The sequence below is a fragment of the Mixophyes fleayi genome, chromosome 3 (genome assembly GCF_038048845.1).
Source record: "Mixophyes fleayi isolate aMixFle1 chromosome 3, aMixFle1.hap1, whole genome shotgun sequence".
Classification (NCBI taxonomy): domain Eukaryota; kingdom Metazoa; phylum Chordata; class Amphibia; order Anura; family Limnodynastidae; genus Mixophyes; species Mixophyes fleayi.
In genome coordinates, this window is record NC_134404.1 from 81073892 (window position 1) to 81100116 (window position 26225).

Sequence of the window (26225 nt, forward strand, 5' to 3'; positions counted from 1 at the left end):
CCCTTGCCTGACCCTGTCTCCTGAGCCAAAAATAGAATCTTTTTTTTTTGTTTTGTTTTTTTGTTTAATCAAATGTCTGCTTCTAGTAAGAAGCAGGCTGCTCAGGGACAAACTGCGATTTTCTACCCCTCTCTCTCAGCATTGTGCTGGGAGAGGGTTTCACTTACCTTCTGACCGTCAGATCAGGAGGACGGAAACAGCCTGCGGCGACTGTGCCCGGCTCCTAGGAGGGTATGAAAACGTTGGGAGAGGGAGGCTGGCAACAGAGGCACCTCTCACAGCACCTCCGACCCCCCCCCCCCCCTCCATACAGCGCTTGCCGCACGCTGCATACTGCAGATTCCTGCCATAAAATAATAAAAGTAACAGAAGAGGGCTGCTGAGCAGCCCAGACAGAGCCCTTTCGCCGGGCACTTAAACTAGACTGAGGCTGGACAGGAGGTGGGGTATAGAGGGGGAGGAGCTAGAGCTTAGTTAGTTAAACAGAAGTTTAAAGTGCCAGTTCGCCCTGTCCCTACTCTATACCCCAATGTCTCCGGTGTCCCCCAAAGGAAGACAGAGAAATTAAGGAAACTTAATATCTGTTCATGGATGAGTGTGTACTGGCTCTGAGAAACGCTCTGTCCTTTTTTGTAGTGATCCGGAGTGTGGGTAGAGCTTCTGCAACAGATAGCTCGTGATGCCTGTCACATCTGACTGGATATAGAGGGGCCATCACAGGAGAGATAGATTCTCACTGTGATCCATGAACTCCAGTCCTCTCTCTTACCATCTCTAGTGTCTGGTAGTGAATTCCAGTGAATTTAGGCAGTTTTCCAGAGAAAAGCCACACTTTACTTGCTTGGAAATACAATACAATATATATTCTTAACAGGAAATTAATTGAATATCTAACTATCACACAAGCAAGAAGTGATTATTGTGGTCATATATATATTTATATTTTCTGCTTCCTGTACATCTACTTGTTTTTTAGTTTTTCAAATATATTTATTCTATCTATCCAATTTCCTCCGGGCTCAAATACTCCACCAGCTGCAACCCAATCTCTATTCTTGAACAGGATCTCCACCCAAAATATAGTCTCCCCAAGGCAGATCCAAACAAGCACTAGTGTTGTCTATGCATCCCTCACCTAGGAATTCACATGCATTGGGAGTGGTACAAATTAGTGTCCAAGCTTGAAAATGTAATTATGACAAGGGCAAATAATTTAACATATGGTACATTTTTAATAGTAAGACACATATTTGTACATCTATTTCTTTATGTCATGTACACTTCTATGAATATTTAATAGTAGAATATTTGGCGAAATGTATTACCATTTCTTTGTAGAGCTGGACTGCAGGTGTAGTGCTCACAATGTAGAGATTCCATCCAGGCTCTGTCTCAGCTGAGGTCTTGCTCTTTATACTGCCAGACTTTCTTGTACTACAATAAAACAAACATAATTTCCGGTAAATAGAAATACAACTTGGCAACAACGGTGTATGTGTATGGACTTTGGTATCTAATCAAGTAAAGGAAATGGTCTTTTGCATTCCTACATTATCACATGTTCTTAAAATCATTACAAGACAGTCTCCACAAGGTGTGGGCCCCATGGTACTCACAAGAAAGCCAATCCACTTTGCCACCCTCCCCCCCACCCTTCACTTTTGGAACATACTCTTTGGGTCGCCTCCAGATCCCCTGGACTGGGTGCAATGTGGCTAAGAATCTCGTTCTTGTTGATTTCTAATTGTAATTAGCAATATTCTTGATGCTGTTAGTGCCTTTCCTACTCCCCCCTTCTACTGCCTTCCCTCATCTCAAATCCTTCTCCCCCTCCACGCTTCATCAATATAACACATAAAACTTGGAGAAAACATCTTCTTTATTCATATTTTTTTTTTTTTTTGAATACAGTGATGTTTGTATTCTTCATGTTGTTTCCTCTTTAAATAAATTAATAAAAAAAAAAAAAAAAAAAAAAAGAGAGGCAAGTCTCCACTTTTTCTCATTTTACTAAACTAAACTACTCCCCATAACTTACCTGGCAATTCTTCTAATAGATTCCCCACTTGTCTGATTCACTTTTCAATTCAAACACTAAAGTATGACATGCGGTTTATATGATTGGGGAAACTAACAGTGCGAAGTGAGATTCAAGATTGCAGCTTGTACTTTCTGAAATAGAGTATGGTATGGAATGGCACATATTTTTTGATACATGGGAATTGTTGATTGCCTATGTCAATCAACAAGATGATGTCTTAGACCAGAGGTGCCCAAACACAAGAGCTACCAACAGTTCATGTTTTCAGGATTCTTGAATCATGCACTTGTGAGTATATATTTTTCTGGGTCAGTAATTATCCCACCTTTTTCTACAGACAGAAATCCTGAAAATATGATCTGTTGGTAGCTATTGAGGACTGGGTTTGAGCACCTCTGAATTAGACTGTTAGGAGGTACATTTCAATAACCAACTTGAAAAGTTAAAGGTAGGTGGGGTGGTTCTATTTGAAGTGCCTGTAGTTAGGTTACAAGAAATAGTCAATATTCAAAACAAGAAGAGTGAAGTTAGCCTTTAAACCACCTTACAAAAGAACTAATTGTTTGGCCAAATAAGCGTTTCTGCAATGAAACATCATCATATTTCTCCAGTGATTTTACTTTCACAGATACACTGCTCAGCCACAACAATAAACCCACCTGCCTAATATTGTGTATGTCCCCCTCGTGCCACCAAAACAGCTTTGACCCATCGAGGCATGGACGCCACAAGACCTCTGAAGGTGTCCTGTGGTATCTGGCACCAAGACGTTAACAACAGACTCTAAGTCCTGTAAGTCGTGACATGGGGCCTCCATGACTGACTTTTTTTTTCCGAGCACATCCCACAGATGCATGATTGCATGATTGGATAGAGATCTGGTAAATTTGGAGGCCAAGTCAACACCTTGAACCCATTGTCATGTTGCTCAAGCCATTCCTGAACAATTTTTGCAGTGTGGCAGGATGCATTATCCTGCTGAAAGAGGCCACTGCCATCAAGGAACACCGTTGTCACGAAGGGATGTACTTGGTCGGCAACAATGTTTAGGTAGATGGTATGTGTCAAAGTAACATCCACATGAATGCCAGAACCCAAGGTTTCGCAGCAGAACATTGCCCAGAACATTACACTGCCTTTGCCAGCTTGACTTCTTCCCATAGTGCATCCTAGTGCCATCTCTTCCCCAGGTAAGTGACGCACACACATCCTGCCATCCGCGTAATGTAAAAGAAAATGTGATTCATCAGACCAGGCCACTATCTTCCATTTCTCCATGGGCCAGTTTTGGCGTTCATGTTCCTAGTGTGGGCACTGTGTGTTCTAACACCTTTCTATCATATCTAGCATAATTTTTTTTTTTTTTAAACCGTTAATCATTTTTCTTGAAATTTTCAGAAGCATATATAGGGATACAGAAATGAAAAAAAGAGGGGGGTCAAAAAGAGGAGGACATAGGGGAACCCGCACGCAGGGATGGGTGGGAGGGGGAGGTGGATAGTCACTCAAGTGGGATAATACAATCGTAACAGTAGCCAATAAGGGAAAAGAAACAAACAAACAAACAAACAGCAAAGCACTGTGCCATCAATCAGCAAGTACAACAAAGGAAGCTAGAGTGACATGTCAAAGGGGACAGTAAGGCTCAGTGTAAAAATTGTGCTGAGGAGATTCAAATTAGCTTTAACTGTTTCAACAGTTTGTGGTACAGTAGTTCTTCTGTAATTTGGACCAGACGGGCCAGCCTTTGTTGCTCACGTGCGTCAGTAAGCATTGGGCACCCATGACCCTGTTGCAGGTTCGGCAGTTGTCCTAGCTTGGACCACTTTTGGTAGATACTAACCACTGCATACTGTGAACACTCCACAGAACCTGCCGTTTTGGAGATGCTCTGACCCAGTCATCTAGCCATCACACCCAGTCATCTAGCCATCACAATTTGGCTCTTCTCAAAGTTGCTCAGACCATTACGCTTGCCCATTTTTACTGCTTAAAACACATCAACGTCAAGAACAGATTGTTCCCTTGCTGCCTAATTGTATTCCAGATGCCATTGTAACAAGATAATCAATGTTAGCCACATTACTTGTCAGTGGTTTTAATGCTGTGGCTGATTGGTGTATATGTTTTTCAGACGTAGATCATACAAAATCAATGTGTACTTTATCTTAGATAAAAAAAGAAAAAAAAGAGAAAAATAGAAAACATTTTCAGAGACAAACTTACGATAACCTTTTGATGTTTTTCCCTTTGTCCGCCATGCAATCAATATCTTCTTTTGTCAAGATGATTATATAGTTGTTGAAGTGCTGGATAGCTTTCAATCCTATAAATAGCTGCATTCTCAATGTACAGACATCCAGGGATACAGGTGGGCAAGTCTGAGAAAAGAGACAACAGTGGCTACACATGAGAGCTTTTGTAACAGAATTCCCTGCAGAACTGAATTACTTCAAAAATCTAGCACAAAAGGACAAAGGCAGGTGCTCACTTAAGGCCCGAATCATTAAAGAAAGTAAGTAATTTTTCCCTGAATTTTTTTTTTTTTTTTCAGCCATCCCTTCTATATTTACCAACTCATATCCCAGATAAATGGTCAGCTTTTGCCCCCTTCTGACATGACCCCTGATGAATTTCCTTCTCCTGTTTGTTTTGGTAATGTAAACATTTATTTAGTCAATGATGGAAATCTCTGAGCTCTACCAATTCACTGAAGTGTAGTGAAGTTTGTGGAGCACAAAGCTGTAGTAATTCTAACTACCAACTCAAACTGTCCTTGTAATTATAGATACATCTGATAAATTTTAGTCATATTTCCTATGTCAGTTTTGGAGAACTGGAGGTCATGAACATTACCACCTCTCAACAGGAAAACCATTTATTAGAGATGAGCAAGTACAAGAAAATCAAATGCTTATGGGTAATTTTGTTGGCTTTTCCTGAAGACAAGGTGAATAATTACAACATTGGAAATTACCCACTATTTTCTAGCTAGGCTGGAAAAATATGATAGACAAGGTGATTATTCCCAAAATGCTTTACCTATACTAAATTAATACTTTAATTTCCCTGAACAATAGTTTCTTTGGACCGATTAGATCCATCATAATTTCATATATGTGGGATGTAGTCAGGCCTAGAATTTGATAAGAAATCCTCTTCTTGCGAAGAGAGAGGGGTTGAGTCAGGCTACCCAACATCCACAAATGCTATAAAAAATAGTCAATTTCACTAGGACTATAGATTGGTTCAAAGCTCCCATGCATAAATTCTGGGTAGAAATAGAGAACCAATCTTTTACATTCTCCCTGAACCGGTATTTAAGGCTTCCAGGGCAAAGAGCCTCTTCTATTACACACAAACTTCTTTATACAGGGAGCGGTTATCACTCGTCCTGCTCACCCTTCTTCAGCAATGTCATTTTAAGTCACCCCCTGGACGGTCGTATTGTGTGCAACTGGTCATGGCTATTTAGCAGTAACCTAATTTCCGACAGAGTACTACCCTTTCCAGAAGAACTAAACGATTCATTAGAGCGCAAAATATTAGATTTTATTCATTATTCTCATTTCCATAGTGTCCTCAAATACTTACTGAAACTGGGCCCATACATAGTTCACAAGACTCCTGGCATCTGTAAAAACCACTCTGCACTTCATATCTCAAATGTATAATAAGCTTGCTGAACTAAAGACCTATAGTCATTATTTACAGCATGAGAACAGCACTTAGAACTAAGGATGAGCGGGCTCGGATTCCGCAAATCCGAGCCCACCCGAACAGTGCGGATCCGACAAGATCCGAGCACTGTTTGGGAACTTCCGGGCGCCAAACCGAGGCTATGACATCCAAGTCTCGCGTCGGATCTCGCGAGACTCGGATGTCATAAATACTCACCTTGCGGGCGCCATCTTCATTCTGGCTGTGATCACTCGTGAGGGAGGTTGTAGTTAGGGAGCTCCTGATCAGTTTAGTGGTTCTTTGTGCTTTGTCCAGTGCTCTGTCCTGCTGAGTCCAGTGGTGCTTTTGTCCTGCTGAATCCAGTGGTGCTGTGTCCTGTGCTCTGTCCTGCTGAGTCCAGTGGTGCTGCCTGTGTCCTGTGCTCTGTTCTACTAAGGGCATTGTTATTTCAAAATTATTAAAAAGTTATAAAATAAAATTGTAAAAAATTATAAAAAACCTATACAAAAATAATTGAAAAAAAATATAAAAATAATTAGTTAACAAAATACTAGGTACTGCTATTTCAAAGTCAAACTACGTTCTCTGTTGCTGCTGTAACCAAAAATACTAGGTACTGCTATTTAAAAGTCAAATTACGTTCTCTGTTGCTGCTGTACCAAAAAATATGAGGTACTGCTATTTAAAAGTCAAACTACGTTCACTGTTGCTGCTGTACCAAAAAATACTAGGTACTGCTATTTCAAAGTCAAACTACGTTCTCTGTTGCTGCTGTACCAAAAAATATTAGGTACTGCTATTTAAAAGTCAAATTACGTTCTCTGTTGCTGCTGTACCAAAAAATATGAGGTACTGCTATTTAAAAGTCAAACTACGTTCACTGTTGCTGCTGTACCAAAAAATACTAGGTACTGCTATTTCAAAGTCAAACTACGTTCTCTGTTGCTGCTGTACCAAAAAATATTAGGTACTGCTATTTAAAAGTCAAACTACGTTCACTGTTGCTGCTGTACCAAAAAATACTAGGTACTGCTATTTAAAAGTCAAACTACGTTCACTGTTGCTGCTGTACCCAAAAATAACTGCGGCCTTAACAGCTATGTTGGTGTTAGACGTGCATCCGGTGTCCGCCATCTGTGCAATGGAATTCAGACCAGTTAGAGGATGGAGGAGCAGCCATCTGTGCAGTAGAATTCAGACCAGTTGGAGGAGGTATTGTGGCCCCGGTACCAAATTGGGTACCGGGGCCACTACGCAGTCCAGATAGATGCGTATCAGACATTAAACTACATTCAGTGTTGGGGCCAAATCCAAAAATAATTAAAATGCACTGTCATGATCGAAAACAAGAGGTATTGACGCGCTAGAACTCCACCCTCTATATGCTGCAGAGGATGGAGGAGCAGCCATATGTGCAGTGGAATTCAGACCAGTTGGAGGAGGTATTGTGGCCCCGGTACCAAATTGGGTACCGGGGCCACTCCACTAGGCAGTCCAGATAGATGCGTATCATATATTAAAATACGTTGACTGTTGCTGCCAAATCAAAATTTTATGAAAATGATGTAGGAGCAGCCATATGTGCAGTGGAATTGAGACCAGTTGAAGGAGGTATTGTGGCCCCGGTACCAAATTGGGTACTGGGGCCACTCCACTACGCAGTCCAGAAAGCTACCTTGGTGCAACGTTTTGGACTAAAAACAATATTGTGAGGTGTGAGGTGTTCAGAATAGACTGGAAATTAGTGGAAATGATTGTTATTGAATGTTATTGAGGTTAATTATAGCGTAGGAGTGTAAAAAAAACCAAAAACAGGATTTTAGCGCTTTTTATGCTTTTTTAAAAATAAATCAGAACCCAAAACCCTAAATCAGAACCAAAACCTTTCGTCAGGTGTTTTGGCAAAACAAATCAGAACCCAAAACCTCAAGCTAATCAGAACCCAAAACACTAAAAGTGCCCGGTGCACACCCCTACTTAGAACTGTATTCTCAGCAGTGAATGCAGGCAGATCCTCAAACACTCTCACACCTTTTTCGAAAAAGCAATAAAAGCACAAGAAGACACCTCAAAAAGTATCACCCCATGATATAAGATGCCAGTTCACTTGCACAGATTCCTCCCTAGGGTCCCTGACACCTTTTAAACGTGTATCAAAAGATTCCTACTTACACGTTTGGTGTCCCAAGATTACACCTTGCTGGCCATAAGTGAACCTACGCAATAATAACATTTAAATGTGGTACTTAATCCCAAAGTTATTAATTACTGATGTTTCATTTGGTAAGCACTCCCTAATAAGCAATAGTCTCATAGCAGTCACACTTCTTATTTCTGTATACTGGCACTCTCCCCTGACCCTCCCACCATAGCTGCTGGGGTGAATTGACAGGATTTGTCTGCATGAAAATCATCTTTGGGAGCTCAGGAGACTTCGCCATGGATTCAATCTATGTGGGAGAAGTAGCATGTACGATTCTAAACTGTGCCCTCTACTAATAACCAATTGTTATATACAGTGTATTTTGGAAATAAGGCTGTATGAGGAAGCCAGGAAAAAGAAGTTGGAATGGTAAAGAGTGTGATTTGCAGCTATTCCCACCTACTGTACCTTCATAGTTGTGTCAATATAAGGGTCTTCTTCTCGAGCTGCTGCCGCACCGCACCTCACTGTGAAACACTGCAAATTATTACTGTAACAAACCAAAACAAATATTAGGTAGTTAATGCAATCATATGTCTGAGAATCACACAGAAAACAGAGGACGATACCAATACAGATCTAGATTAGAATGAGAATTCTACACTTTCAGAAGGATTTCTCATCCCGCCCTCCCTTCTCCAATGCTCTGACTAGTTCATCAGTGAGAGTTTAAAAGATGCAGCTGACCCCTGTACCTACTTGTGCGGAGGCTCCTTTGCTGGAGAGGATCATTAAAGAGAGAAGGAGACATGCATCTAACTGAAGTGACACCAGGATACCAATTGGTCCACAAGCATCAGAGAAGCTAGCCGTCATTGCTGCCAGTGTGTCAAAACCTAGGGCTCTAGGACAGCACTTCTGCAGTGATCCCCAGTACAAACAAGGGACAGTTGCATCTCAAAAACAGGCATTTCACTGGCGAAAGCCTAGTAACATGGTGAAGTGGCAAAGGTTGTATAAACCCCCTATCCCAGAAGGTGGAAAATTCTTTACGATACCTTGCATTAATAAGACAATACAGTAAACATTTTAGCCCCTCTCAAAATTATAGAATACAGTTACTACACACAGAGTCAAATGGTGACTAAGGGCATGCAAAGATATTACCCATAGTCACTGAGGGGGGTATTCAATTGTTACCGTTAACGAAAAAAAACGAGCGCTCAAAAAATATTACCGTTTATACGGTAATATTGCGCGCGAAAAGCGTTAATACGGTAGTTTACTCGCGGAATTTCAGCTCGCCGCTCAGGGAGCAGCGAGCTGAAATTCCGCGAGAAATTACCGTATTAACGCTAAGATTTTTTGAGCGCTCGTTTTTTTTCGTTAACGCTAACAATTGAATACCCCCCAGAAAGCCAAATAATAATCTCCATACTGAAAGCTTATTGGTGTTTAAAAAGTTAATAATAAATAATAATTAAAAAAAAAAAAAAAGTATAGTGAAAATAAACTTTTGCGCATTAGCCCAAATACAATTCATATTTGCTATGCATTCAGACAATTTGAGGGGGAAAAAAAAACAAACAAACCACAAAAATGAAACAAATATAGAAGTAAAAGCAGCACATAATGTCCTGTACACAATGCTAGAGCACAGAAAGTCACTGATCACCCTTCCATCTCTTCACCTTGACTCATGTTAGGCAGAATATAGTGACAAGTATAAGCATCTTGAGCCTCTGAACACTTTATAACTTTATAGAGTGGAGAATACCTGGTAATGACATGTAGGAACTGAGGAGTCAGAACTGCCTGCTGGGACCTCTCTGGATACTGATAGACAGATATCATCTCTACCACATTCACCAGAGTGTACAAGTAGCCGGCATTCGGCATGGAGAAGAAACAAAACAGGCTCAGCAGTTCCTTTTGGGTACTTGTATTTTTTGAATCTGCAAGAACACGTTTTTTTATTTCAACAAGAAATAACAGAAATCAATTACCTTAATTATCTTAACAGCTACAACAATATTTTGTTCAACCAATGGTTGCTAAGCGATTAATTTCACATCACAGCCTATTTATTTTCAAGTTAAATTGCAAAAACATGAAAATTGAATCCTGCCCACTGAGCTGCCAGTCAGTTAAATGTCCAAATATCTAATTTTCTAACTATTCCCATAATTCATCAATGCAAAATCTCATCTCCCAGTTCTCTACATTCTTTTAACTTATTCCTGACCAGACATTACTCATCGGTGGCATGTTGGCTTTGTGTTTAATTACAGTTAATGAGTATAGAGCAAATGGCTCCATACCCCGAACCCAGCTGCAGTGATAGCCTCATGTTCCAGACGTTATCAGGAACCAGCATGTATAATTCCTGGCCACCCAACTGCTAACCATAGCATTTAAAGAGAATGCTATGTGTAGCTCGATGTGAAAGCATAGAGCACAGAAAATCTATGATATCATAATGATGACATCAGGGATTTTCCATAATGTAAGGAAGCCCGGGCTGCCACAAAGGAGATCTGTCTCTGATGTCATCAGCCTGCGAGCACCTATGCATACAGTGTAGCCCACATCTAAAAGTGGTTTACTTGTCACCACCGTTTGATAGGTTCAGTGTAACTTGGATCTATGTTGACAGGCTCCATGTTAAACAAAATGAAATGAAAAAAAAAAAACCAAAACCCTACAAGACCTTGCAACTCCATCATACCTAAACATAACACACATGTTGATTCAATTTTCTCTTTAAACAATGCAGAGGAAGTTTGTGAAATATGATCTGATCTCATAGTTCTAAAATGCTTGAATTCATGGATAATCTTAATCTTAGCTTCACCTCTTAAACTTGCTTTCTCTGTGTAAACAGAGTACGATCTTCTCCATTCTCATTACGGTGTTATAGTATTATACAGACCAGTATTAACAGAAAAAATAACAACACAAGACCACTCTGGTTACTACATGAGAGACAGACAAGCTGCTGTGAAGAGGAAAGACCATCAGTGCTGGACTGGTCACAGGTCAACACATTAAGTAGTTTTAATAAATATAAGGGCCTTTGCATATGAATTACTTCAGACTCCCCTCCATTACGTTGCTCACAGAGATCATTGATTGCAATGAAGAGAGCCAGTCCAGTGCATGATGAACAGGGATAAAGGAAAGTAAGCCTTTCTATCCCCCCTCATCATTGCTTTGATAAAACAGCTGTTCCCTGCATCAACATCTCTCCATATGAATCAATCTATTTGTGAGTTTCCAAAATCACTCCATTCACCTGTCAAAAATGGAAGAGAGGACAAACTGAATAAACAAACAGCCACATGAATATAATTTAGGCAGAGGCATCATGAAGTTGGAGAAATGTTACAATTTTGTGAACATAGTCAGCTGTATATGGGCTCATGCACGTGGGATTTGAGAACAATAAAACACTACCTAAGAGCAGAGTCAAATTCATTGCTCTGTCCTCATGTTTTATAGAGCCTCAGAATGGTCATCTCCAAGCTTCCCTGCAGCATTATGTAGCATGTACTTAATGAACGCCCCATAAAACTCCATTGTATTTCACAGACCGTTACATTTAAATGGATGTTAAGTGAAGCAAATGCTTTGTCAGAAGGTGTGTGTGTACAGGTTCATTCAATTACATTATTATTTGGACTGTCAGTATCAGAGCACATTTAATGGTCTTCAAGAATGCATGTTAAACATCTAAAATTATTGCCCGTGTGTAGGAAGACTTAAAAGTGCAATTCACATAATTCAGCTAGAATGCTGGTTACCGAAACATTGGAAGAAATCAGTGGAATATTTTACCTTACCCGTCCTATACATAGGAAGAAGCTGCAGAGAATGTAATCTTGTGCTTTCAACACTGAAGCCATCAGTTAAGTCTGGTGCAAACCGCCTTAAAAAAACACAAAAAAACAATGTTCATTTACAAAAACTTATACAGACAAATGGTGTAGTAACACGTAAGCAAAAACATATCAAAACACTTACAAGAAGATCACTTGAACACATTCTTTAAATGACAACATAGTTGGGCAGTATTGTTGCACATGACAAAAAAATAAACAAAATCAAACCAATGAAATATGGACCAGTCCATTACCAATGTCATACAATTGAAAAATACAATACAATTTTAACATAGGAAAAATAATGTACTACACATTTGTTTATTATTCTTTTGCAACATTTCTGGAAAGACGTCAACTCTGTGAAATCCAGCCTTACAATCCTCCCAGGAGAGCTAATCCTGGGGTGAGAGAAGATTTACATCTAATGCATAAGTATTGCTACACATAAATATCAGACTTAAAGATGCACTAAGACCTACTACAAAGGTAGTAGTTCAAGGGCTCCCCTCCTGCCAGAGTCCTAGGGCTTCTGTTCCATGCAGCTATTTACTAGCAGGTAAGACCAGGCCTTTTCAGAGGTTCATAGAGGCCCGAGGAAACCCAAATTAAGAGGCCCGCGAACCCCTCTTTCTTAAAAAAAAAAAAACACCAAACATTAAAAATAAATTTAAAATGTATTTCAATGCTTACTTTTATCAAAATTTACAAATAAAATGCTGTATACATACACAGTATACACTGATGTACTGGATTATTGGAAATTTCAAATTAGAATTGCTTTTCTAACTTTTTTTCTGCAAATGCAGCAATCAATTTGGCAAAATCTGAATTTCACAGTTAGATTTGAGCATGGCCAGCTCATTCAATTGCTCTTGCCCCATAGTTGCGTGATGATCGTTTTTTACGTTCTTCAGCGCACTGTTCGTTCAACAGAAGCTATAGATGCTGGCAAACTGAGGAAAATGTGCAAAGCAATTGTGATGTTGGGAAACACCCTAGAAAGTCCTAGTTTCAGGATTTCTGTAAGTATTTCCTTTGGCTTGCTTTCTATAGATTAACTTCAGGAAAGTTAGTTTGTCATTAAAATCTTGGGCAATATCTTTCTTGTATTGTTGTTTAACGTTTTCAGCTGCGGAGCACAGGTCTTCATTACTCATTTTGTTGACATCCCAAAGAAACTTACTAGTTACAAATTACTTCCAATGAAGTAAATCAATGATGAAGACCAGACAGAATGGAGTCTACGACTATATAGAAAACGATGACCCTATAGTGCTTTTTGGCATCGGATTGAGTAGGTAAGTGGTGACTGGTGGAGAACTCACTTGGAATCTCAATATTTTTTGCTACAATTTTATAATGATTTCTTCCCATTTATTGTGCATCTGTTCAATGTCTTTGATAAGACATTTTATGTTGTCCAGCTCAACGTCCAATATAGCATTGCGTGCTTCAATAAGGAGGGTAGTTTGGTCGATCATCGTAAGTAGTTTATCCACAAAGATGACAAATTCAAATTTCGACATGTACCGTATTTTTCGCTCCATAAGATGCACTTTCCCCCCCCCCCCCAAAAAGTGGGGGGAAAAGTATGTGCGTCTTATGGAGGGAATACTGCAAAAAAGGAGACCTTATTTATGCCATGGGGACCCATGCTGGACGAGCGCGTGCAGGAGATGCTCTCCCTCTACAGAGAAAATATATTGATCTCCCCTGGAGCTACTGCAGTTGCAGCCAACGCCAGACAGGCGTGATAGAGTGGGGTCACAGCAGTCCCTAAGATCGCGGCACCTGGCAACACAGGGAGGGCTCTGGGGCTTAGCGCATATCCCACCGCACTGACGGCCAGTAGTCTGGGACCGGGAGGACTGGGCTGCGGGAAGACGTGCTGGGTAGGCAGCGGACCTTTGCCCCCCGTGGAGAACCCCCTGCTTCCGCTTGCCACTTACCTGGACAGATCCCCGGACTAAGAAGAGATCCCGTGAAACGGCAAAACCGGAAGTCGCGGTAACAGCAGACGCTCCTTCACTTCCGGCTCCTACAATCCAATTGGATAGTTCCCGGGCGGCGCTGACGCCTCAGCTCTCCCCGAGTGCTTGTCTGCAACCCTGCGCTTTGTGGAGTCTGCCAGAAAAACAGCAGGCTGGCTGTCTCGTCGGGAGTTGGGTGAGTCACAGTGCCCCTTATTATAATATTATCAGAGAGCGCTCTCCAATGAGCATCAACGCTGTGCCACACTTTAATAAGCTTGTCTGAGGTACTATTAATGCTGGCTGCAGGGGGCACAATTCATTAAAAACCCATACATATGATGTTGCACTTTGAATATTTTTTTCCTGTTTTCCTCCCCATAAAACTAGGTGCGTCTTATGGTCAGGTGCGTCTTATGGAGCGAAAAATACGGTACTTCTTAATGGATAGAATTTCTGATCAAGTTTGTGAAGAGAGATTGAAAATTTCAATATTTGATAAAGCTGTAAAGAAAGCAAATGATGTGCAATTGGTTTAACAGAATCAACGCGTGCAGACCATCTAGTTGTGGATATATTATGAAGTGAAGCAGGGAGATGTTCTTACAAAATGTCCCACCTTTGTGGAGGGGGACATTTGTTGCACAGTTCCAAAGTAAGTACTTGCCTTCTTACAGGTTTCAGCGCAGTAATCAACTACAAAGAAAACCGAGCCCACTCGAACATAGCTGATCCGAGTACCGAGCCGACGCGCTACTTTCGGGCGCCCTCAGAACTGAAAACGAGGCAAAACGTCATTGTTGTGTGTTCGTCGGATCTCTCAAATTTTGGATTCTATAAATACCGCCCTGCACAGAGATCCAGTGCCATTTCACAGAGAGACACAGAAGGGGTAGCAGGGTTGTTGACAGTCTCCAGTGCAGTTGGGTAGCTTCATAGCTAAAACAGAAAGGAGGGGTGGCAGTTTTCAGTGCTGAAAGACAAATTCAAATAATAGGGCTCACAGTGTTCTTAAGTCTCCAGTTACATTCTACAGTCATGGCCAAAAGTTTTGAGTATTGGTTTTCACAAAGTTTGCTGCTTCAGTGTTTTTAGACCTTATTGTCAGATGCTGCAATGGTATACTGAAGTAAAATTACAAGCATTTCATAAGTGTCAAAGGCTTTTATTGACAATTACATAAAGCTTATGCAAAGAGTCAATATTTGCAGTGTTGATCCTTCTTTTTGAAGACCTCTGCAATTCGCCCTGGCACGCTGTCAATCATCTTCTGGGCCACATACTGACTGATGGCCGCCCAGTCTTGCCTAATCAATGCTTGGAGTTTGTCAGAATTAGTGGGTTTTTGTTTGTCCACCCGCCTCTTGAGGATTGACCACAAGTTCTCAATGGGATTAAGGTCTGGGAAGTTTCCAGGCCATGGACTCAAAATTTTGAGGTTTTGATCCCGAGCCACTTAGTTACCACTTTTACCTTATGGCAAGGTGCTCCATAATACTGGAAAAGGCATTGTTCGTCACCAACTGTTCTTGGATGGTTGGGAGAAGTTGCTTTTGGAGGATGTTTTGGTATCATTCTTTATTCATGGCTGTGTTCTTAGCCAAGGGAGTGGGCTCACTCACAATTTTGCCTGAGAAGCAAGCCCACACATAAATGGACTCAGGATGCTTTACTGTTGGCATGACAGGACTTATGGTACCGCTCACCTTTCCTTCTCCGGACAAGTGGTTTTCCAGATGCCCCAAACAATCTGAAAGAAAATTCATCAGAGAAAATGACTTTACCACAGTCCTCAGCAGTCCAATCCCTGTACCTTTTGCAGAAAATCAGTCAGCCCATGTAGTTTTTCCTGGAGAAAAGTGGCTTCTTTGCTGACCTTCTTGACACCAGGTCATCCTCCAACAGACTTCTCCTCACTGTGCGTGCAGATGCACTCACACCTGTCTGCTGCCATTCCTGAGCAAACTCTGTACTGGTGGTGCCTCGATCCCGCAGCTGAATTAACTTTAGGAGATGGTCGTGGCGTTTGCTGGATATTCTCGGGCGCCCTGAAACCTTCTTGACAACTATTAAGTCTCTCTCTTTGAAGTTTTTGGTGATCCGATAAATGGTTGATTTAGGTGTAATCTTAGTAGCAGCAATATCCTTGCCTGTGAAGCGTTTTTGTGGAAAGTAATGATGACTGCATATGTTTCCTTGCAGATAACCATAGTTAACAGAGGAAGAACAATGATTTCAAGCACTACCCTCCTTTTAAAGCTTCCAGCGTGTTATTCTAACTCAATCAGCATGACAGAGTGATCTCCAGCCTTGTCCTTGTCAACACTCTGACCTATGTTAAAATCACTGACCTGATGTCAGCTGGTCCTTTTGTGGCAGGGCTGAAATGCAGTGGAAATGTTGTTTTTGGGAAGTTCATTGTCAAAGAGGGACTTTGAAAGTAATTGCATTCATCTGATCACTTTTCATGACATTCTGGAGTATATGCAAATTGCCATAATAAAAACTGAGGCAGCAGACTTTGTGAAAAATAAAATTTGTGTCATTCTCAAAACTTTTGACCATGGTTGTACTGTGCCATAGCTCACCCAGAAACAGGAGAGGTGGCAGTGTTCAGTGCTGAAACAGAATTTCAAATAATAGGGCTGGCATTGTTCTTAAAAGCCTCCAGCCACATTGTACAGTGTTATTATAGCTCACACAGAAACAGGAGAGGTGCCAGTGTTCTTGTCAGTTTACAGTCTATATGTCATTGCTAATTGTCAATGCTGAAAGAGAAATTATAAGACTGGCAGTGTTCTTAAAAGTCTACAGCCACAATGCTCTGTGCTATTGCTCATACAGAAACAGGAGGGGTCCAGTCTCAGTCATGATGCTAATCCCTCTACGTTATGTGCTAAAGCCTATGTTCAAGTGCATAGCAGTTTTAAGTAAAAAAAAAAAAAGCTTTTATCTTTTAAAAGAAAAAGTAATCTCTCTAATAAATGTGAAAATTGCCAAAATGCCATTCTACCCAAAATATTAACAAGCATACCAGTATCAGCTAGCTCCCTTCTCTCAACTAGATCTCAGCACCTGGAATCTACAATGTTATCATCCTCACCCTCATCAGTGTGTACATCATTCTAAAAACAATACTAATTCATCTCCGCTGGAATCCACCATCACAGAAGTCTGTGTACTTTGCTGTAATTGCCAATATTAACCTTCCCTGTGGAATTTGTAGTTCAATTTACGGCGGAGCGGTCACGATTTTTAGGCAATTCTTTTAGACCAGACCAAATGTCAAATTGTTGTGCTGTCTCATCTGCATAAACTACTGGGTGTCTTGGGAAAGCCAAGTTTTTTTTCCAAGTAACAGTTGCCAGGGAAACTGAAGGAGGAGATGTCATTGTGTCATGTACCACTTGAGCTGTCAGCTTGCTGACCAGGAGCTCATTGCATCTCTTGAGATCTGGGTCAGTTGGAAAGAAAGAGAAGACATAGCTCTTAAACCTAGGATCAAGCACAGTGATCCGATTTCAAGATGTTGATAACTCTTGGATCCTGGCAAAGCGTATAAAGTACTTGATCTACAAGTCCAACATAGTTACCGGAATTACTGTTTCAATTCCTCCTTCAATTTCTCTAGCTGCTTTTCAAAAAGTCTAAATTAGGGGAATCACTTGACTCAAGCTAACAGTGTCTGCACTCTCTTCAAAGGTGACTACTTTGAGTGGTTTCGGCACCTTGCACAACACAGAAAGTATTCTCCACTGCGCTAAACTAAAGTACATTCCCCCTCAAATTCTCTTCTTCTTGCAGCTGCTGCATTCTCCTACAGGCTGTTACAGAATGCCGAAAATGACCTGAAATAGTTTGGGACACAGACAGATTCTCCTGCATGTCGCTGTAATTTTTTAAAAAGCTCTGTACCACCAAGTTGATTGTGTGAGCAAAACAGGGAACGTGATAGAATTCCCCCCGCTGTAATGCTCTAACAATATTGGTGGCGTTATAAGAAATCACATATCCTCAGGAGAGACCAAGCAGGATAAGCCATGTTGCAATGACATCCCTTAGGTTTTCAAACAGGTTATCAGCAGTATGCCTCTTAGTGAAGCAGATGATACACACAGTAGCCTGCCACTGTAAGATTTGGCATTGTTTGTTAGATGCTGCTGCTGAAGGCGATTTAACAACCCAGTGGGCTGTCATATAATCTTTAGTTTTCCCAGTTCCGCTTGTCCACATATCTGTGGTTAAATGTACACTGGGTTGCATGGCATTTTGTAGCCCAATAGTTTTTTTTTGTAACCTCCTGGTACAGGTGAGGAATTGCTTATCCAGTAAAATGGTGTTGAGAGAGAATTTGGTAACAGGGACAGAGGACCTCAATTATCTGTCTAAAACATACTGCATTAATGGTGGATATTGGACGCAGATCTAATACTAGCATAGTCACCATGGCGCCTGTGATCCGCTTTGCGACTGGGTGACAGTTGCCATACTTGCTTCCTCTTGCAAAGGATTGTTTAACAGTCAATTGTTGTAAACTACTAGTAGTCTTCTTCTTGGTCTGCTTCTGGGTTGAAGATCCACCCCCAGCAGCAGGAGCAGTAGCAGCAGCAGGACTAACGCTCAAGGAGTCTTATGAGGAATCCCGGATAGGGGAAGAGTCATCTCGCCTTAGCAATTTGGATGCAGGACTAACTCCGTTCAGCAGTGAGGATATTGATGATGAAGGCGTTATACATTGTCTGGGAGTAGACTGCAGGTGCTGGGATCTAGCTGAGAGAAGGGAGTGCTTGCTGTTATTTTTTTTTAGCATCATTTTTTGATTTTCCCAAGAGGTTTCCATGAACTCGCTTCAAATGGCATAACATGGATGAGGTTCCTTGATGGTTAAGGTTCCTACCTCTACTGACTGTGGTTTTACAATGCTAAAAATAGCTAGTCAACTGTTGTCAGGATCTGGGTAAAAATAACTCCACCTATAAAGAGGTTAATTTTTTGGTCTTATGCCAAGGGATGACAATGGTCTTTCTACTCATCACTGGCAAGAACTGCTTCCACTGGTGCATGCAAACACCTGCCACAGTAGAGTTCATTAACAGAACAGTTACCTTAGGCCAATTGTTAGCTTGTTCTATGGGGGCCCAAACAACTTGCACCTCTTTTCCTATCAGCTACCGCTGTGTGCCAATGTTACCTACATGTGATATATACTGTTGTGCGCTTTGCGAAACTTAGCTTTTGCCAAGACATCCATTGATGATGCAGATGACTCAGCCCAACATTTTGACATCTGGTCTGGTCTACTATAAAAGAATTGACCAAAATTAGTGACACCTCTGCTGTAACTCCACCTGATCCTACTATCATTATTCAAAGGAGTATTATTATTTTTAACGGTATAAAGAAAACAGTTTTATTAACAAATAACAACATTGCTTGCAGAAGTAATATAAGCATGGATGCCTAAATAGATGTGTATATGTATTACTCAAATCTTCCACTTTGCTGCTGTTTCATCAGTATCAGTACAGTCAGGATCTGCCTGCAGCCCTCTGCATTACATGCTGCTTGCTTTGGCAGCTCCAGCCTCCTGAACTTGGATTTGTGTTTTATGTATTCTGCAGTGCCTCTGTTCACCAGAGGTGCTGCTATTGTGCCATCCCTTTCTTCACTAGGGGTTAACTTGCTGCACCAATTATCTCTTGCCGCTGTGTTTCTCTCTTCTTATACCTGTCACATCCAGCATACCTTGCTGGTCATTGTTGTGTTGCTGTGCTGTACCCTGCTGTGCTCCTGGTTCACCTGTTCCCCGGGATTTCTTCATATTATCGGTTTACCTGCATCAGCCGTGTTCCTGGTATTTGCTTTCTGCATCTCCCTGCAATCCTCATTCTATACCTACACCACCCAGTTTGTACCATCCGGCAATAAACATTGTGTGTTTCACCATATTCCGGGCTCCTTAGCTGTGATTTCTGCACTAAAGGATGACAATTGCACAAAGTGTTTGTAATCTGCACTTTATGTCAAAGGTACCTAGCTATATTTAAAATTTTGTGGGATTGTGGTCAATTTGAAGCTCATTGATGACTTTGCTTTTTGCTGTGTATGTGCATGGCTCTTTTTTAGTGCATTGTCTGGAACAAGATCTGATATACGCATGTCATAATGATCATAGTCATCTTCCAAAGCTTTGTCTGCTGGGGCCGATGACACACCCATTTGCTTTCTCAGGTCTCTTAGCTGTTTTTTAAACTGTACATATTTATCGTCCTGCCTCAGGGCCTCCTCTGTATTATTCTTCTGAAGCACAGTGTATCTCTCGTGTACAAGCTCTCTTAAATCCGGGATCTCATCTGGTGGGTCACGTTTTAACTCAAATACTGTCTCCTCAACTGCATCTATATATTGGTTTAAATCTCTGTTCAATGGAGCATATTCCAACATGATGGTTTCCATGCTGCCCACATGTTCCACGTCACAGTCTGCCTGAAGCAGATGTAATGCCACTCCAGTTGTAATATCCATTCCTGTGTCTATATAAATTTGGCAGGAATGAGAGGGAGGTGTTCAGAGAGGAGATTAAAGATGCAGCACGAGCAGACATGGTTTAATAATATAGAGTTCATTGACAGCACTGTTAGGCTTAAGGCAGCTAAGCTATTGGTAGCCTGTTTTGTGGGGACCCAAACAAACCAAGCACTTCACCTACAAAAGTGGAACTGCTTGTCACTGGAGCACTTGCTTTGTAAAACTGTACATGTCCTTTAAAATATCTTATGTAAGGGTGGGTGGCAGGGTCCAAGGACAATTCCATCTTGCACCACTTTTCTTTTCTGCCACTGCTGTGTGACAATGTGTCCTAGATGTGCTATGAACTGCTGTGTGTTTTTGTCGTTACTCTGTCGCTTAGCATCCAGCCAGCTCGCTGCAATCTTTGTCCGAAAGTGGATGAAAATAATAGTGACCTGGGAGGTGGTCGAAACAACTGGAAATTAGTTATTGAGGTTAATAATAATTGTGTAGCAACAAAAAAAGCAAAATTATGTGATTTTAGCTATTTTTTCAAAAAAATACAGATCCAAAACCAAAAAACACGCGAGAGCGTTTTATCCAAAACACAAACTTAATCCAGATTAAAAACCAAAACCAAAACACAGGGGGTCAGTAAACATATCTAGTTTCCACAGCTGGAGGAAATACAGTACGAGTTTTGTTCCAGCAAAATTGCTTTTATGCCATTGTATTTCCCAGCCATGTTAGATCTCATTGTTGTAGGTTTAGCCAATGGAATCTTGAAAATCCAACTTTAATCCTACCAATTTTTAAAATACTCGATCAACAACTTCTTTGATAATTTCACCAAAAAATGGAAAACATGACAAACTGTTTTTCAATTGAAAATTTTGAGCATTCTAAAATCTTTACATAACGAATCACCAGAGATTTAACCTATCAATAGCCCACTATAGAGGTGTAAATCTCTAGATTATACTTAGGAGATACATATTTAGTGTCAGTCTGCAATTGGAGTTGATTGTTATACCGCTAAGCGGTTTTATGAAAGTATTAACTCAATCATTATATAAGAATATCAGAGTAGCCTCGCGGCTAGACAATAAAGCATTGTCTATTTTAACTGATTTATATATATATCAATGTATGTTTTCAATCACAAATTTTAAATATTTCGCTACTAGAAGTACGTTCTAAATTGGTACACAATAAAGAATGATTTTAATATCATCAACATATCAATATAATGCAAATATATATGTTGTCTATTTCCATTCATGACTGCCCCTTAAGGTCATTTTCTTTTCTCTTTGTTTAATAAGAATCACCAGAGAGGTCAGTTCCAATGCTGCGCTTTGTGCCAGTTTAACCAATTAACATGTTTAGGTGTTAGATTTGAACTTTTATTACTTGGAAATTGCCAAATTAGCAAATGGATAAATATAGATTTAAAAAAAAAAAAAAAAAAAGTCAGAACACAAAAACAATAAGTTTAAAAATTTTGAGGCCCCGGGGAAATTTCCACCCTACCCCTGCATCTGGTAGAGCCTGGGTAGTACAGCTTTAAAAGAGCTGCATGCATGTCTCACCTGTCGCAAATATGAAACGTTACGACTACATGTATGTTCTCTATACCAGACATTGGTCTCTTATTTGAATCTTGTATTTATTTTGTACATATATGAACTTCAATAAAAATGTTGAAAAACAAAAAAAAAACAAAAACAGCTGCATACTATCTGTTCAGAAAATAAAATAATTATTGTTTAGAAAAGGTAGATTTAATAGTAAAACAACAATTGTGCTATGTACAACAACTATTCATTTTCCCATCTGAACAAAATAAAACAAAAAAAACAAAAAACAAAACAAAAACAAAAACCACAAAAAACTTGGGAGGTATAAGTGTTGCTGCACCAAAATACCATACCCGAGTAAAAACAGAATGTTTTATTATTACATGTTGTTACTATGTTATTAAGCTTTTAACAAAACAAAAACCAAAAAATCTTTAATAAACTATATAAAGGAGCATTGCACACCAAAGTGTCTAAATGTTCACCATAACATGCTGTATAAACAACTAGACCATCCCCCAAAACCAATTACCAACTGCACAGAAACCCAGCAGAGAATCTTCCCAAACAAGCAACATTTCATAGCAGTGATTATGTAACCTTGACACATCTCAAGGCTGCATGTGTGGCCCTCATTACCCCCAAGCTCAGAATAAAGGATGGGGGCCACAGGTTAAGCTAGCGAGGCATAAAGCAAAGAATAAGAGCTGGAGCTGATGGGGCATAACGCAAAGAAAAGGAATAATGCCATAAAGTAGGGTTGAGATGGAGGCCGCAGTTGAAAGCTCAGAGGGACGCCTGTTACCCAACACTGCTTTAGAGTAACAGTCATTGGGATTTATTTACTAACAAAATGTAAACCTACAGTATGACATAGTAACCAAACACAAATTAGCTTTTACAGAGCTAATGCGAGTTAGTTTTTAATGGAAAATGTCCGATTTAATCCCCTTAAGTTTCTGTTGCTCATTTCTCCTTCACTGTATATGGAAATTACCTGTACAACATGTAATTCACGTAGAAAGGACTTTGCGTATCGATGGACAATCCTGTTGACTCTGGAGTCACTACAATGTTGCCGGGTTTACATTCTTCACCAACAAGTTCCAAAGGCCTATCACACATGACAAAATCCTCACACTCTAACGGATGAGATGATGGCAGGCAGAGAGCGTCTCTACTACCTGAAAAAGTTTACACAAATAAGATTAATAAAATGTTAAATGGTCAATAACTACATTTTGATCACACACACACACACACACACACATATACATATATATATATATATATATATATATATATATATATATATAAAAAATATGTCTTCCCCTTTTTAAAACGATCCCTATTTCATTAGCATTGTGCTCACTATGATATGAATGGAGCTCAGAAACAAAAGAGCACATGTGCATAAAGATTACAGTAATACTTTCCACTTGTATGTAGCGTACAGCAAAGCATTCCAAAGGAACAAAGGATAAATCAGCATATAGTGTAAATAAAAAATAAAATATTACGTCTTTATGAGCAATAAGGTGCTTGTACTATGAAGAAGAGCAGGACGTAGTTTACAACTGTTTAAGTGGCAGGGTAAGCAGTATCACAAAAATCAGGTAATATCATACACACAAACCACAATACTAGCTCTAAAATATATGGGTATATTAGATTCAGATTTATAAAAGTTATATTGAGCACATGAAGTTGTTGGATGTTGCAAAGGAACCCGCAGGTTAAAAAAAATAATAAAAGAAAAATATTTTTTTAGATTTGTTACCTTTTTCTGACAATGTTTCTAGCTTTGTCAGATTTGTGGGTCTAGCCGGGGATCCTGTCAGGGGCTCAGAGACCAGCCTAAACACTAAGACTTCTAGGTCACTCAAGATACCAATATAACCAGCACAAAAAGACACCTGTGTAGGTACAATTCCAGTAATGTGTAAAACCAGGGATCTGTCAAAATCGAGCACTGGTTGATCATGGATAGACATGTACTTCAAGCTGAAGACCATTAGCTTGTTCTTGCAGCCAACCAGGAGGTCTCCTCGCATAGGACAAGAAGAGACACAGAGTGGATTTTCAGAAAGCGGCATTTCTATGATTTCCATTTGGTCTTTTGAGACTCCAGTATGAAGAGAGTCTAACTGGAGCCCAACCATCCGCACACTGACCCGGGAGCTCCCAGTAGACTGACATCTACAGTTCACATATGTCCGCAGAGAGGAAATGTTGTTTTTCTCCTCAATTGTAACCAAGTAGTCTCCTGAGGGGTAAAAGCATGACAGAAATGAGTTTATGTAGGAGGAGGTCATATTGTACATAACCTAAGAGTTTAGATGCGTTTATGGAATACTTTGAAAATTAATTATATTACAGACTTTAAACATGTGTTCTTAACACTAAATGGATGTACTCTGAATAAGTTTCATGTGGCAAATGGATGAAAATACTACAGACTGTATCTAAATGAAGTGCTTAACCATAATGCATAATAAACAAATTAAAATTCTTTAATATATGTACTGACTCGTTGACTATTGATACCATTTCTCTCCGTTTACATGCATTTAGCCAAATAAAAAAAATAAAAAATAAAATAACATATGGAAACTGTAAGGGGCCAATTCCTAGAATAACGCGGCCTGCACACTATTACCGTTAGTACGGTAAAAGTGCACAGTATTACCTTTAGTATTGGAATTTTAACGCTGATTTTTGCTTACACCTCTCAGGGGGCGCGAGTAAAAATCTGGGTTTATATTACTGTATTAAAAGTAGTGATGATGATGATGAATAGTACTAATGGCAAGTTAATCCTAGACCAACGTGGCCGAATTAAATCTGCCCCTAAGTGTGAACATATTTTTTTTTCCATAATCATTTTATACTGAACTCAAAACGGAGGGTACAGCAAAAGAAAAGGGGAAAAAAATAAGTGGGGTACTTATATAGCGTTTTGCACTGAGAAGTAAAACACCAAAGCATGTAACATGCTAAAGTGAACACATTGTAAGTTACAGTAAAATAACAATTACATTTGCAATATAGCTCTGCACTATTAAAACATATTACGCCAATGTGGCTTCTACAATCATTACAATAGAAATTATAAACACACATCTTTTTTAAATCAATGGCGAGGTGTATTCCAACAGAAATCTAGTTTCATACCATTTTGTATGTACAAATTCTAAGGCTAGGAACACAATGACAATAGTGCCCTGCGCCATGTTCCCCCTTGTGCAGCTGCCAGCCCCCTGTGGGAACTGGAACACACTGTATTTGTCCGATTGCTGGGAAAGAATTGGCACAGAGAACTGATCGTTACAGAAAAGCAGGCAGGTTGTGTGAATGATAGCAGAGCACTATCACCAATGTAGCTTTAGCCGAAGACAGACACACCGATTACAATCTGGTCATGTTTTAGCTAATTATAAAAGTGTGTGTGTGTGTCATGAAACATATCAATATTCCAATGATTTTTCAACCAAAGGTATTAGCTTGAAGAGTGTGTATTGTAATCTTGCAATAGGTTAAATTAACTTAAAATTATGCTGTATTACATTCACTAAAATGTTCAGACATTTTAAAGTGGTAACGTGTGAAGTAGGGTTTTATTTTTTTGATCTATAAAATAAATAAAAAATAAATAAATAAAACGGCCATAAAATAATCAATTTATAATGCCCCATGCACCCATTTAGGCTATAATTAGCTTTATTGAGAGTTCTCCCCGTGTTTGCGTGGGTTTCCTCCGGGTGCTCCGGTTTCCTCCCACACTCCAAAAACATACTGGTAGGTTAATTGGCTGCTAACAAATTGACCCGTGTCTGTCTGTGTATATGTGTGTGTGTTAGGGAATTTAGACTGTAAGCTCCAACGGGGCAGGGACTGATGTGAGTGAGTTCTCTGTACAGCGCTGCGGAATTAGTGGCGCTATATAAATAAATGGTGATGATGATGATTATATTGTTACAACACCATGTTCTTTTGTTGTTAGCCCTCTGTATGGCACTGTGGACCATTTGTGGCACCCTATAAAGGATAATATAATTATTATTATGCATGTCTCAATTGTACAATTAGGCCATTGTACATTAATGTAATCGTCCAAAAAAAAATAATAAAGCAAGAAAATTGATGCATGTGTGTTAAGCTTTAAAATAACCACGTGTTACAATTTTATCATATGATCTCACTGATTTCAATTGATTTGGACAGAAAAACATGCAATGGTTCACACTGTATAATATTCATACAATGAGTTGAGCATTTATCTTAATGCAATCAAACTGCTGTGAATGTGCTACATTTGTACAGTTCGTTACTGCAGCAAATATGCTCTGCAAAAATGAAACTAGAAAATCTTTGCATATGTGAAGTATTTTTTTTCCTGATGCACTGCAGTTTCTA

General features: G+C 39.8%; 1 protein-coding gene across 1 annotated transcript in view; it reads right to left on the reverse strand.

Annotated features, from left to right (window-relative positions):
- Positions 1 to 26225, reverse strand: part of HPS3 (HPS3 biogenesis of lysosomal organelles complex 2 subunit 1) — a 46533-nt gene that overhangs the window by 18200 nt on the left and 2108 nt on the right. Inside the window, exons 3-9 of the mRNA XM_075201897.1 lie at positions 23590 to 24075; positions 22807 to 22993; positions 11708 to 11793; positions 9643 to 9820; positions 8334 to 8415; positions 4268 to 4422; positions 1326 to 1434 (exon numbers count right to left, since the gene is read on the reverse strand). Of these exons, the coding sequence (XP_075057998.1) occupies positions 1326 to 1434; positions 4268 to 4422; positions 8334 to 8415; positions 9643 to 9820; positions 11708 to 11793; positions 22807 to 22993; positions 23590 to 24075 (1283 nt within the window). The remainder of the gene's footprint in view (positions 1 to 1325; positions 1435 to 4267; positions 4423 to 8333; positions 8416 to 9642; positions 9821 to 11707; positions 11794 to 22806; positions 22994 to 23589; positions 24076 to 26225) is intronic.